Source organism: Ixodes scapularis, unplaced genomic scaffold (genome assembly GCF_016920785.2).
Source record: "Ixodes scapularis isolate PalLabHiFi unplaced genomic scaffold, ASM1692078v2 PGA_scaffold1__304_contigs__length_218370807, whole genome shotgun sequence".
In the NCBI taxonomy this organism is placed as follows: domain Eukaryota; kingdom Metazoa; phylum Arthropoda; class Arachnida; order Ixodida; family Ixodidae; genus Ixodes; species Ixodes scapularis.
In genome coordinates this window covers 85,481,810-85,496,885 of record NW_024609846.1, presented here as the reverse complement: position 1 = coordinate 85,496,885, position 15,076 = coordinate 85,481,810, and the positions used below count along the sequence as shown (strand labels likewise).

Sequence of the window (15,076 nt, the reverse complement as noted above, 5' to 3'; positions counted from 1 at the left end):
TTCGCAAACTCGTATCATGTTGCAGTTACAGCACAGTGACAAGGACGTGCAGCCCCGTCCTCATCACTGTGTGTGAGACTTGGACTGCTGCCTTAATCCTTCGCATAAGCGCTCTATGAGCTGTAGACTTCTGTACCATTTTATTGCGTTTGATAAAACGAGTTTTAGGGGAAGTCCGCAGGATGGAGAAGATTTACGCAAGAATAAATTGGCTTCCACTCGCAGCAGTGCCAAGAAGAGAAGAGTTTCCCCATTGGCTGTTCTGGACAAATAGGTGTTCTTTAGTGTCAACAATTTTGACAGCCCCTGGATTACCTTATTTTACTAACTGCTATACTGGAGAAGACAAAATTGTTGCGAGGACCTAATTTTCGCGAATCGCCTACAGTTTGCAAAAAATACGTCCCGCGAAGTATTCAGGCAATATGTGAATGCTACGGAAGCTACACTTGATTTGCGAAAATTAGAACCCGCGAATAATTTCAAATTTTCAGCTTTGGCCCAATTCGCAAAAATTTGAGCCCGCAAAAATTAAGTTGTTTACTGTATTCTGTAACCGGTATATTATTTGTATTAACAAATCTTTGCAGAACTAATGTGCTTTTAACGAAAAATGTGTTTTATGCAGCGTTTTCTATGAAAAGATTGTCATGAATGGACGTCATGGCGAGTGTTGTAGCGAGCGTCATTAATGAGTGACATGCTGGGAGACAATTAAGATTATATATAACGTTCATAAAGTTTGATCCCCTAGGTCGGTGGGGTGGCAGTCAAATGCTATAGCCACAAAGCTACTAGCGCAGCTGGTAGGGACGAGTCAATATTTATATTTAAATGCAAAAGTGCTGGCAACAACGGCAGGTTTTGGAGGGTAAAAAGTTAATGAAATAAATAAACATACAAATAAAATAATAACTAAATTAATAAACGAAAAATAAATTAGTAAACAAGAAATCAAATAAATATGTAAAATAGATGTCAGAAATAAATATAAAATAATAGAAATAGAATAACAAAAATAAATGAAAAGTAGGGAAGAAAAGAAATAAGGGAAAAAAAATGGTTAATAAAAAGATTGACAAATCTTGCCCAAACGACACACGTAGTGTGGTTTGTGCGGGACACATTCCGTGCTCCCTGGTGTTTGTCAGCATCATCAAGACTGTATTCGCAACTCCAATTCACTATAGGTGGCGCCACTTGTTTTCCAAAATGGTGGTTATAGTGAGGGTCGGAGATGCGTGCCGCTGCTGACCCGGTCTAGTCTGCTGGCTTCACTAAGCGAAACAAATTATTTCTGGAAATACGAGGATGCTAGGGTGTTAAGAGCGCAGGTCACCTCTTTATCCTGAAAACAAAAATGGTGTTTAGAGTAATATTCACGCCAGGTGGCGCTGTTTTAATTCTGGAGTAAAACCGAAACTAACCTCTATTTTGGATTTATATTTTTGGTATAGGTCTTAATTTTGGATTACTTCATTACCCAAGATGTGTCTCACATCGTAATTGTTTAGTAAAAGAAGTTGTTTGTGGAAACTTTATTTTGTGGCGTGCATGTTCGATCCAGGCACTTCCAAATATTTTGGAGATTTCACTGTCCCTTTAAAGACAGGATCTTTCATACACCTTGGGGGTAACATAGAATATTGTATTTGTTGAAAAAATCACTGCTGATATTTGTGCGTTTGCACTGCCTTTTCTCGCTCAGATAATTTTTATGGGAAATAGTGAACTGCGCGCCTTTAAAAGGTTTTTGGGTATTAAGATGATTAATTGCTTTAACATTATTTTTACTTTAACATTTTTACATTATGTTCACAAAACATATAATTTAAGGAACGCTGTTCTCACTACAAAAACCCAAAGACGGAATCTGAGTCAAACAGCTAAAGTATGAGTGTTTTTTAACGCAGAGCGTGACGCATATTGCATCCAGTGTTTGACTGTTTGTCTATCTTGGTAACAATGTCAGAGTTTTTCATACGCTAAAAAGAAAACAAAACGATACCTTTCCGAAAAGTTTATTATGGTTCAATGGCTATTTTTGTGATTGTGGCGTTAATTTGGGGCACACCGTGATTTGTTTTAATAATAATAATAATATTAAAATGAAAATATTTTAATGTGTAATTTCTCAATTTCAAATGCGTGACCAAGTATGACAGTCAAAAGTGTGCTAATTATCATCACTGGTGTTAATTGCAGCATTTTAATTACCGAGTTATAAAAAAATAGTCTAAAATCAATGAAAACATTATAGCTAATGTGAGAAATCCATGTAAAATCACACTAATTATGGGTAAAGCATAACGGTGCCATAAAATTTGCGACTTTTGAAAATCGGCAAAGAAGTCCCCGTCTGTATTCCTGCAAACCAAATGCCCCCTCCCCCCCCAAAAAAAAACAACAAACTACTACACTACTCTTAAAACTGATAAGTCGTACAACTGCACCGATGCCGAACGATTATGGAAAACAAATCCTTGTATTGTCTTAGACTTTAGCTAGTCCTTACGGCGTAAAATAGCAGTTTCATGCATTTATACTCCACGGTTGATGGTTTGAACAGTATGATACCACAACCCTAATGCGTCTGTGCACCATTGCCAAGGCAAGTCCGGCCGCCTACAACCGCACCACCTGACCCACCGCTCCCCCCACGCAGTCCTTCCAGGGTGAGTGCTGCCCGTGCTCAGCGCAGACGGCCCAGCTGTGGGAGCAGCTATCGCAGCTGGAGCGGAGCCAGGCCGCCCTCAGGCATGAGCTGGAAGCCCTCAGGGCAAGTCACCGGTCCCCCGCAAGGGCGGCGGCCCCCAGGGCACCCCCGCCCCCGGCACCCTCGCCCCCACCAGGTAGGTGGGGCAGCGCTCCCGCTCGGAACTGGGCCATAGACTCCCGGATACGCGGCGCATCGTAGGCACTTCGCTTCGCCTTACGACGGTCGGTCCAATACAACACCGGTCGACGGGCCAAATTTTTAGAAGTCGAGAGTGTGTCCGGGTCCTGTTGGGCAACATTGGCATTTCCTCTGCCTGTCAGTCCGGTGCACTGTCACCATGTTAGAGTCTGCTGCGAGTCCGGCGAATAAATGGAGCCGCAACTCTCTTTCAGCGACTCTACGCCGTCCTTCGCAACGCCCCCAGTCAATGTGCGAGTGGCGCCAGCTGGGGGCCTTCCCAAACAACATGCCCAGGGACGACAGTGGACTGGTAGGAGCACACATGTCTCTCTCCTCCTCCAGTTGGAAGCATTTTTTTACTTTCTGGCTGGCTTTCTACCGTTCTTCTTACACTGGGGTGTTGGCAAAGAAACTAATACCGTACATAAATTCAGAACTCGGGGGAAAAGTCTTTTTGCCATTGCATGCATGACTAACTTTGAGCTTGACGTACTGGGGAATACAAGCATGGGATGGTGATCCGGTAGCAGATTTGGTTGTTACTTAGCTTGTACGTTTGCTTTTCTTGCTTGGATTTTTTTAAGGTTCAGTAGCCACGTGATGAAACCATCTTTAGATCATTTGCTCATAAATGATGGTGGTCACCTCTGTGTTGCTCAGAATCTCTATAAAAGATTGTTCTGACCAAGACTCCATGAAGGATTTTTCTGACCTGGCTGGAGCTGTTCTCATATGTCTGTATTGATGTGCAGGGCCAGATGCAGTCTGGGCAGTGGTCTCACGCAAGCGGAGACTACGACAACTCCCTGGAGCCCCTGCGGGCAAGGTGGGTGGACCCCAGGGAGAGTCTTACGGGGCGATCAGGTGCAACTGCGATTTGAAGTGAGCAGTAGCGGGCCCTAGAAAAAAAGGTCATGGCATTTGTCTAATGGACCTTTGACCCTTTCACTGCTGGATTTTTTTTTCTGACTGCTCCTCACCCCCTACGGGTTTTTTTTTTGCACATTGATTCAGTAGAAATTTCATGCTAGTATGCACCATGATGCTCCGCAGGACATCTCACCATATTTATTTGGGATTATCTAAATAAAAAGGTCTTACTGATTACAAATGATTAATGCAACAATCAACAAAATAATTAGCTGCGAATTAGGATGTCCAGCAGTTTAGAAAACTTTTTTTAGTGTGAAACTGTTCAAAACAAGGCACCACACAAAGCGGCACCTGGCAGCTAGAACACACATAGCAAGATTCCCTTCCCAGCTTTCGTCGCATTTGTGTCTGAGTGCATACAAGGCAGACTCATGTTGGGTTCTGTTTCGCTGCAGTTGGCGGTATTTGAGACGGGAGGTGACACCCTGTCGGCCACGTCAGATGTTCACCTTTTGACTGGCGTCCTCCCTTTGACTTCGAGTTTCTCTCGTAGAACTTCTCGATTATCTGGCGGACTAGTTCAAGCCAAAAGTCCGCCATGCTCTTTTTTTTTTTCTTTTTTTTAAGGGAAGCGGTTATTTTTGAGTGTAATGCTGTTTAGGACAGTGATGCCCTAGAGGTGAAAAAAGTGCTTTTTGTAATACTTCATGGACTTCCTTGTGACAGTACTAGTCACGGCCACAACCATATCTTTTTGGTCCACAGCTCCCATGCGCAAGTTGCGCTCAGCGACGCACCGGGGTGTCTCTTTGCTTTCGCCAGTCTTCTCGTCCACCTTTGCTTACTCTACCATGCCTCTATGCATGCTTCATTGCAAGCCTGTGCACTTCAGATTTGTCCTTCCAGCAGACAGAGAGAAGCCGGTCATTGCACATCTCACTGGTTTCCCCTTCTTGCAGTATCTTGTCTTTGTGTGAGACACCTTTCCTGTTCTTCCGCACTGTACCGCAGGCATGGGTCTTGTTTTTCGAGATGGTAGGCGAACATGGCCAGACTAGTGTACCAATTATCAACCCAGAGTATGTGCCCCTTGTCCAGGTACTTGTTCAACAAAGTGAGAACAACTTATGCTCCATACCCTATCTCAGAGTTGTTGATTTCAGTTGAGAGTCCGGCATACATCACTATGTCCAGCACTGATCCTGTCTTTACGTTACAGAGTACAAATGATTTTGGGCCAAACCTGCTTCGTTTGGACGGGATATATTGTTCGAACGACAACCGCCTGTTGAAAAGCAGCAGGCTTTCGTCAATGCAAAGATACTGGAAGGGAGATGGGGGCCTCTTGAAAGTTTTTTGGTGCCTCTTGAAAGTTTTTTTTCGCGGCGTCGAGAGGACCAAGTGCACCTTGTGCAGCCTGTCGCCATTAATCTGATGTTCATTATCGAAGAAATGAAGAAGCCTCTAGATGAGGAGGGACCAGTTGCAACTCATCAACTTTGAAAATGCGGGTGCACTAAAGAGGAGATTCATTGGCCGGTACTCAGCAATGGTGCCCTTTCTTGCGTGTGCCATGAGCATTATGACTGCAAGAAATATGTATAACTCGCATGGCGTCGCATCTTTCCACTGCTGTATATGGGATCCGGCCGCTTGTGTTGGTGCGGGAACTATTTGGCGCTGGAAAATGTTTGTCTGCTCCACAGTTGCATCCACACTATCCAGTGTTGCCAATTTAGCGGTTTTCCCGCTAAACTTAGCGGTTTTTGGTTCTGTTTAGCGGGATAAACAATTTTTTTGCGGGCGGCGAGATTTTTAGCCGGTTTTATGTAATCTTGGCGGTTTTTTTTAGAGATATAGAAGTTTTATATTGATTTACTGTCGACTATGCACCTTTCATATCCATAATAATAAGGATAATAAGCCACAGTCGTCTTCGCTTACTCTGAGTAATGTTCTGGTTTGTGAGGGTAACGCCTGTGACGTCATCAAAACATTAAGGCGTCAAATATCGGAACATGCCTCCCTGTTTTGTGCACACACGTTTGAACAGCATGAATGTTCAAATTTTCCTTTGACGTTTTTGTCACTGTTTCGTGAAATGGGTGCGATGAAGTACGCTCAAAAGTTTAGAAAAGACTAGCTATAAGACCCCAAACCTAAAGACTGGCTACTGGAGGTTCCTGGTGATATCAGACGAGCCAGGTGCCGCTATTTCAACACGGAACTATCTGCGAATAATGTGGATTTGGTCGCGCACGCTGCAACGAAGAAGCATGTTTCGGCCGCTGCACCTTTCTCCTCTGGTAGCAGATGACTGTACGAGTTGAACGGGTCAGACTAGTCACGTACTGCTGAAGGGTCCCTTGCCATGTTCGTATGCGCTCACTCTGCAATTTTGGCTTCGGATCACCTGGGTGAACTGTGGCGTGGCGTGACAGATTTTTAGTCAAAGGAAAAGGAAAGCTTCCTTTCAGATGGCATTGATGTGATCTATATTGTTATTATACCTTTGTCAAACATTAAAGAAAAAAAAAAAAGTTTAAAAAGTTGTTTTGCACTGTGTTCGGGATTTAGCGGTTTTTTAGCGGTTTTTAGGATTCCGACTGCGGGTTTTAAATTTTTGAGTTGGCAACACTGACAGTATTGGATGTAAAAAAACTTTAAATAAAAAATTCTGAGGGCACTTAAGCGCTTCTTATGAGTTGTGAAATGGGAAAGCATGAATGTTGTTCTTCTGCTCCCTTAGTTTGTCTGCGGTGTATTGGCGGAGATGGCCATGTTTCGCTACTGCCAAGGTTAGGGCCAGCGGCCGAGCGCGCGTTCTCATGAAATGGCAGCAGCCCCCCCTCGTCCTCCGGCAATGCCCGACATGAGAGCGGCAGCCGAGCGCGCACTCGTGAAGCGGCTGCCAGTGGCTATCTAGGAGCCGTTTTAGTCAACCAATGGGAGAATGGGCATTTCTTTCGCGCTTTTTGCAGTTACAGACACCGCCAGCTCTACTCCGTGGGATTGTTAATGCTTTCGCATTAAAAATCTCGAGCTCACTGGACCTTGCTGTGATGCCGTTACAGATCCCTAAAGATGATGGGTCAAAAGTGTGCTCCTGAGGCTTGAATTTTTTCTTCTTCCAACAGTAATTCTGCTCGTCATGTTTCCTCTTCTTGCTCAGATTTTTTGGCGGCAGGGGTTCTTTTTTGCTAACGTCGCTCGACAAGTCACTTAGCTGAGCTCCTTCATCGTTATCAGTTCTATCTGAGTCAGCATTCAACAGTTTGTGAATTTCTTCAACTGTCAAAGTGCAGACGCAGATGGCAGCCTGACTCGCCATGGCTCATGGCTGCACTGCCGAGATAAAGACAAAGCGATGCGGATGTAGAAACATGTGCTCCATCTCTTGTCTAACCTACAAGTTCACTCTGTTAAGGTGAGCTCTCCATAGAAGGCGGAACATGACCGCATTATTTTTTTTCATACGAGTTGTCTCGAAAGTGGCAAGGAGTGAGTTTGAAAAGCAACATGAGTATACTGGGGAGTAGCAGGGGGTGTGCATGGCTGGTCTCCCGAGATATCTCGAGGGTGGCAGTTATATGTTAAAGGGATACTGAATCGACACTTAAACTACAGCTTTCACATTCAGAAATAAGTTTACCATGACAAACTCAGTCTGCTAATGACAATCTCGCACTTGCATGTTGAATGTATGGCTATATTTGTTGTGTCAAAAGACTGATTCCATTGAGCATTTGAAGATCAGTTATCGAAAAGCGCGACGCGTCGCAGGAGCTGGACCAATTGACGTCAATTGGTCCAGCACGGGCAAAGGTGCTTGCCGGCTGGCGTGGTTATGAGCTCCGCCACTTGTATCAACGTGCTACAACCTGGCCGGTTTTGGTTGCCTGTCCCTGTTCCCCGCAAGCTGGGGACCGTGGTGGTAACTGACAATGGCGCATGCGTGCCCTTGCAGCTCCGGCAGCCCCGCTGTGGGGGAGCTACCCAGCTACCCGGAGGTGATTGCCCGCACGGAGCGCATCACCAAGCGCATCCAGGAGCTGCTGCTGTCCGCCAGGGAGGGCAGACGAGAGTGCTTCCTGCCCTGCACCGAGAACATCTTGCAGGCAGGTGTCTTCACCCCGGGGTGTGACCGTTCACCGCCGAAGGACCGCACACAGGGTGGTCTAGGCAGTTCCTCGTCGTTTCGTGAAGCGATGGGTTTTCAAGTGAAAAGTAGTTGCGTTGTACATATGTTAAGGCAGCCGGAATTTAGTGAGCCCCGACGGGTGGCTGTTGTCTCAGCTGAAGACAAGAAACATAGCCGGTGCTGCACCACGGCTGGCCTGGGGTCTTTAACGTGCCCCACCTGGTGGTGATAGACTGCTGTACGCTGGTACGATGCTTGTCCAGCTCAAAACGGGCAGAAGTGGAGATTGAGCTCTGGATCCTTTGCAGTTTGAGTTTTCATTCTACGCACTCCGAACTTTTGTGCATTATTAACACACTCGGCCGTCTCGTCCCCCAGGGCTTCGGCTCCTATTTCTGGCGTTCCTGGAGCAAATGTTATGCGAATCACATTCTTGGGAGGAACATTCAACTTATATACAAGCTCCACAACTCAGTGTTTTAGATGGGTTCTTGGTAGAGAAGCTCGAGGTGTGGCAGTTGACGAGATTTCCCACGGTACTTCGCACCGCCATTATGCATTTTCGCACCGGAACATTCTTGTCTCAATAGCTTTTATATCTGTTTTACAAAGGGCGTGCAATATTCGAGCAGAACATTTAAACTTATCATTTAATAATTCTGAAAGAAAGACTACTATAAAACATGTAAGGAACATATTCTGGAGACGTTTCAGAAAGTATTTGCCAATGTGCACCTTTCTTAGAATACTTATAGAATATTTTCTTTGAATACTAAAATGGGCATCACCAAGTGAAGTGTGTTCGTGAATAGCTTGACTTTAGCATCCTACTCTCATTGCTCTTTGCCTTACTCATGATTCCTTGCGTGGGAGCCAAAGCATTTAACTAAACTGTCTCGCTTGTTGTGTCAGGCAGTAGTATTTGTACAGTTTACGCTCATTACAACAGACCTGGTTACAACAGACATTTGGATATAACATACAGATTTGTGAACTTCGGTTGGTTTCCCTTTACATGCCATTGACTCAACTTCCTATCTGCATACAACATACTCCTCTTACAACAGACCGAAACCTTGGTTAAAATCAAGGTCTGTTATAACGAGCTGACTGTATTACTTGTACTGTGTCTTCACCCAGTCTTAGTAATGGCTGTATATTTCGTTCGCTCGTAAATGCTCAGCATAGTTTTCAACTTTTTGTGCTGTCATGAAGCCCTACTTGTCGTTCTCATACAACGTGCACATAAATGTGCAAGCCCCGACCTGCTTGAGAGTGCATTACTACTAAGGGTTTTGCAAGCTTGACCTTCAAACTTCTTTTGCAAAATTCTATGAAGTTCGACTTTTGAACAGTGTTGCTAGACTTCTGCACAAAAATTTTGGATATGGAACAAAATATTTTATGCAGTACTAGGTCTCGTTTGAATTCAGAAAAGGACACACAATGGTTATGCAACATTAAAGTAAACATAATCTTTTAAGGATTTAGTTAGCCTGTTCCCGAGATCGAGCTGACACGAGATGGCGTCAACTCGTTTCAATTTCAATTTCCTAGAGAGCTTCTAGGAAATTTCCTGTAGAGCTTTGATTTAAAGGAAAACTGATGTGGTTCTGTATTTGAGGAAAAACACTCATACCGTCTTCATTCGGCTTCGAGGATCACACCGAGATTATTTTTCAATTTGGTACACATAGGATGCAGGAAATAATTTCTCAAGTACCGCCGAAGCCCCTTCTTCCCGGAGTGTGACATCATATTCAGAGTTTTCGGAATCTCCACTCTTGTGCATCTTACTCCTATCAAAGCTATGCACGCACACACTCACTATTTTCATAAAGCTGAGAAAAAGACGTCCCGACTGGTGTCAGTGCGGGGTAATACTACGCCCGGCAAGCTTGCAACTGCACCCACTGTTCTCCCGAGCGACATGCGCTTGGCGGCTGAAAGATCTGGGCATGATGCAATGACCGGTCAGAGGTCTTTCACGTTTTCTCGAAATTTATAGTTAGATCATGGAGGTAGGAAGCTTCTGAAGGCGACATGACGCCACCAAAGGTGAAGCCGGGGGAGACTTCCGGTTTGGAGGGACACGCCCCCAACGACGACCAAAACCAAAAGACGCTCTTGGACGGAAAGGACAGCTGATTTGGCGCCTACAGCGGTTTTGGCTGGGTTTCGGTCACCCTTGGGGGCGTTCCCACCAACCAAGGCCCCTACTTCCGGCTTCACTCGGGATTTTCTTGTTCGGCTGGCTTGAGGTGGTACGTCGCCTCCTCCTCCTCGTACCTGCATGAGTTACATGGTGGGGGAAACAAACGTGATATATTCAGATTCACGGGATAAAAATACTGTAGAATTCACCTACAAACTTTTTTTTTTTCAAGAACCCCTTCAGTTTTCCTTTAAGAGAGGGAGCAACTCAAACCACGGGGAGCGTTTGCAATTTAATGGTGGACGCCTCCCGCGCCGATTGGTCGCGAGAGCGCATGGAATGCATTGTCGCACGGTGAGGGAGAAGAGGCAAGTGGAGAGGCAGAAGCTCCTGCAGACAATCGACGCTTTCACCTCCTCACAGCCTGCATTGCTAAGGCAGCCCACGAGTCACGTAACCCCGGTCAAGCAGTTGCAAACATTTTGTAATGTAGACACGCTACAATTTCTTTCTTGGTGCACTCATAAAACTCGAACGCAAGTCGTACTTTTGTCGTACTCTACAATGAAAAGCTTGAAACCATCAAGCCCGGTCGAACGCAAACTTCGGCAGGTTCGAGACACCCCTAGTTGCTACAGCCCCTGGCGCCCTCTACGTCTCCCCCAGGCCAGCCTGGATATGGGGGCCCTGTTTGTGCGGGGGGGCCAGGGCCCCCTGGGGGCAGCCCTGCGGCAGCTGCTGGAGAGTGCCCGGCGCCTGCAGCGCGAGGGACGGGCCAACCCGGAGACGCAGCAGCTAATTCAGTGTGCCTACGACGTGGCCAAGGCCGCCAAGCACCTCGTCATGGCCTACCCGGCGCCCCCCCAGCAGGCCACACAGGCCGGTGAGGGAGAACACCCGCTCTCCTTTTCCGACAGCTCGAGGGGCGTCTCGAGGGGTCTACAAACATTGTTTTTTGCATTCTGTAGTCGTTGGCGGGGCGAGAACGGCAGGGATGCTTTTCAGTTGTCCCGCCTCCGGCGCTAGCTTCTCACCTTTAACGACATTTTGGCGTCTCGAGCACCTAGAGCACGCATGTGGAACCAAAACATGGCAAAAGGCATGGAGCGCGCTGCATGGCTTCTTTCGGGAGAGAAGCCATGCAGCACGAGTACCACGGCACGAAAGCGTGGCGTCGACATTGTAAACGTGTACAATCTTGGGAAGAGCAGAAAACTCTGGTTCTTTCTTATTACTGCTACCGCCATCCAACACCTTTGCGAAGCAAGTTTCTCCAAAAAAATCCGACTAAGATACAGATACAAAAATTTGATTGTAAGTTGGGAGGGTTTAATTGCCGATTCTAACAACCTTATGACAACTTAATACTATCTGTCTGTTATACCTGGCTTTCTGCTCAGGGAATACCTGTTCTCGTTCCAGGAGAGGGAAGTCATCTGTGGCAGCACTAACAGAAGGTCCACCCGGCGTGGGAGAAGCGACGGAAACGGACGACGATTGCACGGTGCACACCGTTGGCCCTCTCCCGTCGTTGCACTGCAGATTCTGCTACGCAGGACCCGGCGTTGGGCTCCCTCCCAAATTTTTGGCAGGGGACGGTCCCACCCACTGCACCTGCGGCACCGCAAGAAAGAGCCTTTGCGGCGGCCGCCACTCGCGTTGTCTGCCGAGGCAGTCGCCGTCTCGGATCCGTGCACCGTGACGAAGTCTGGTGCAAAACTTGAAATGACTGAATCTAACAAATGGTATCCAAAAGTGGCTACATGAACCTCGACTGACTTTTCAGCGTGCCAAGCAGTTTCGTCTTTCCTGCCGAGCGTGAAGTGGTAATGGCATGGCGTCGCCGTGTCTTCCTACAAGGAGTGCCGCTGCACTCGAAACGGGGTGCCGGATGCTCGTCGAGCCACCATGTCACTAACAGAGTGTGATTAGCTGAATGTTTTTTGAATGCTTGGATTCCAGCATGTGCTTCATGCTTTCCGCCATGCTTTTGATGGGTACACGTGCTAAGATGCACGAGCACACTGAGGTGCATGAGCACGTTCGAGCTGCACGTGCACACTCAAGCTGCACGTGTATACTCGAGCTGCACGTGCACACTCGAGCTGCACGATCACACTCCAGGTGCACAAAACACCGAAGCACTGTCAAAGCTAGGAACCTTGAGCTGGAGTTATGACATGACAACTAAAGATCCTCCCTGCAGTCGTCACCTTGTCGGTGACTGCAGTGCGACACTTGTCAAAGGGGTGTGCAGTTTATATGTACGAAGCTGCACTCCGGGAGCCGTAAACATTGCATCGAGTAGACCCCTTTCCGAGCCAAGTGGCACCTAGTACTGGCAGCCACAGAAACCCAAGCACTCGCGCATTGACGGCGGCGGCAGTAGGAGAGCTGAGCCTTCTGAGAAGGGGGCAGCGCAAACTGGTGTGTTATTTGAAATCCACTGTAGTAGAGCTTCGCTTTAGGGGCTGCCAAGCAGCCGTTCTCTGCTTCCGTTGTGACATGGCTTTGACCTTCGACAGGGTAGCTGATTTAAGCTCCGTTAAATGTTTTTTTGTTTTTATCTCTTGTCTCAAGCGAAAAACACTCGGCCCTAGTTTTGCACAGTGGCCCACTACCGAACCTGGACTCTATCACAGGACGTGCGGCATCCAATTACTTTGTTTGCGACCGAAGAAATGCAGCCCACCTAGCGTGCAAGATATTTTTCTACTGTTCCCATAGATGTTTACTCTGGCACCCCTTCTGCGACACATAATAGTGACACAGCACGCCACTGCGTATATTTTCCGAGAGACAAGTTTATTTTTGAAATCAAGTGGCCAACGAGAAAATTTCTTGTATTCATAATGCCAGAGGTAAAATTTACTGCATGGATGTTTATGCAACAGAAGGTTAGTCTGCCCCAAGATTTAAGTAGACTTACGTTTCCACTGCAGAGGCTGACTCAACTACTGCTGCATGACTCCCAGCCTCCCTGAGATGCGCTAGAGCTACTAGGAAGCAAAGCTCTCAGCGAGCGTTGCTTTATAGCGATGCTCACTAAGAGCGCTTTAAGCCTAGCTTATTCAGTGACTAGTGTTCACCACGTAGACCAGTGCATGCTCCCTGTACCAGCGTATCAGTAGCTGTTTGACAGATATTGATACTTGCATCTGGGTCTTGGGAGCATTTTGCGTCAGTTTCTGTTGTCAGAGATTCCCTAGTGCGTGTGGTTTGCAACATGATTTCGCGACACGTAAATAAGGGCGGAGCAGTAAACTCCTAAGCACTGGGAAGCATAAATGGATCTCCTGCTCAGGTCTAAATGTTTTTATCTCATAAACTGTCTTTTTTTTTTTTTTAAACCTAGAAGCACTTTTAGAAGGACAGACAAAGTGGATGAAACATTTCGTCCTTCTGCTTTAGGCTTGTCCTTTGGTGTTATCTTAGTTTTCATTCATTCATAAACCAACTCATCCAAATTTCTACTTCATTTTATGAGTGTTGCATTGTGCAGTGCAATTCATGACGACAATCTGAATGTTTATCTGGGTTCCTCCCTTTTTATTTATCATTTGCAAAGGGATGGAAATCTTGATGTGGTACCTTAGCAAAAGCATGAAAAAAAAAAAAAAAAAAGTACACTACTGCTAGATGCTTATGCCACTCATTTGTGATTGCAAGCCTCCTTTTATCTTGTCTTCTCCAAATACAGGACTCCTCACTGGCAAGCAGGCCTCTAGCTTTTGCTGTGCTCTGATATTTTGCTGCAAAGAAACAACTTCTTTCCGCCACTTTTGGCCCTTTACGCAGCTTTAATTCAGTAGCCTTCAATGCCGTCTGACGTTTCCTAGGGCCAACTCACATTTTCCCAAGATACTGAAAGCTTAAAAAAGCTTTAAGCGGCTGAAAGGCCCACTTGTGTACGAGAACAGCCGTCGCTTCCAAGTGCCAATTCCGTCTAGCCCTTGGTGTTCAGACACTGTGCTGCAGCTACATGTTTGATGCTGAGTAATGCAAGCAAAAGTGCAGGGTTATAGGCAGTAGACCGACAGACCGTGCATGAAAAGCATTATCCATGGCTACCGACGACGGGCATCAAAGCCAGGCAGCTTTCTCGATCTTCTGTCGCACTCCTTGTGAGGTGGCTGACCGATACAGTTCGGTATGGATGACCGCTTGAACTTAGTTTAGAAAGTTGATTAGGACTTTGTTTTCTTTAGTGCCTCGGTGAATAGTGGCACGCTGCAACCACGGTTTGTCTTGTATGGCCGACCCAGAGGAAATAAATTGTTCGAGGATGTTGCAAGATGTCTGCGTGTGAGCCTGTTTCTCACATTGACTGAATGGCTGGGAATTTTATTATTCAGATACCAATTATCACCTTTTAGTTTGATCTGTGGTATGGCTGTCAGGAAATCATGAAGAGGTTAATACCGAGGAAACCGGTTCGATCAAGAAGATTCTAGCCACTGAACTGGCAGGTTGACACTGGTGGCTAAATTAGATCCAAGATGAGCTTTCAACTAGCTTTCCATTGAGTCTGGAAATTATCGTGACCGTCTGCTAGAATAGGGTTGATATGGTGTTATACGTGTCAAGACGCCACAAATTTAATGTTTTGCAGCAGCGCCAAGTATTTGGCGTCAAAAGCAGCCATACCGAAACCTGTGGTCAAGCGCGGAGAAATCGGAGAAATCTAACGGGAAAAATATGCTTAGCCATGTGGAACACGTGATCGAGTTTTTACACTGATACATCTTCGTTGCCAAACGCCGCTCACCTAATGAGAACCGGCGAAAAGAAGGAGGAGAAGGACGCGCCGCAGCCACCGCAGCGTAAACCAATGACACTTCAATCGGATGACAAATGTTGGGAGAAAGTGGGGGTCTGTGTCTCGCCGAAGTCTGACATCTCAGTTGATTTACTAAGGTAAAATACCGGCTTCCGCGAAAACCGCAGCTGCGCGCTGAGCAGCGCGGCACCTACGCCCCTGCGCGGCACTGCGCCAACCTACGCTAAC

The 15,076-nt window shown here is 46.5% G+C and overlaps 1 protein-coding gene across 1 annotated transcript in view; it reads left to right on the top strand.

Moving 5' to 3' along the window:
- LOC8037348 (ARF GTPase-activating protein GIT1) overlaps positions 1-14,364 on the top strand; it is a gene marked incomplete at its 5' end in the record, with an annotated part of 29,673 nt that extends 15,309 nt beyond the window's left edge. Inside the window, 6 exon segments of the mRNA XM_042290827.1 lie at positions 2,666-2,852; positions 3,112-3,209; positions 3,652-3,725; positions 7,740-7,890; positions 10,735-10,951; positions 11,491-14,364. Coding sequence (XP_042146761.1) covers positions 2,666-2,852; positions 3,112-3,209; positions 3,652-3,725; positions 7,740-7,890; positions 10,735-10,951; positions 11,491-11,519 — 756 coding nt within the window.
- Positions 14,365-15,076: the final 712 nt, after the last annotated feature.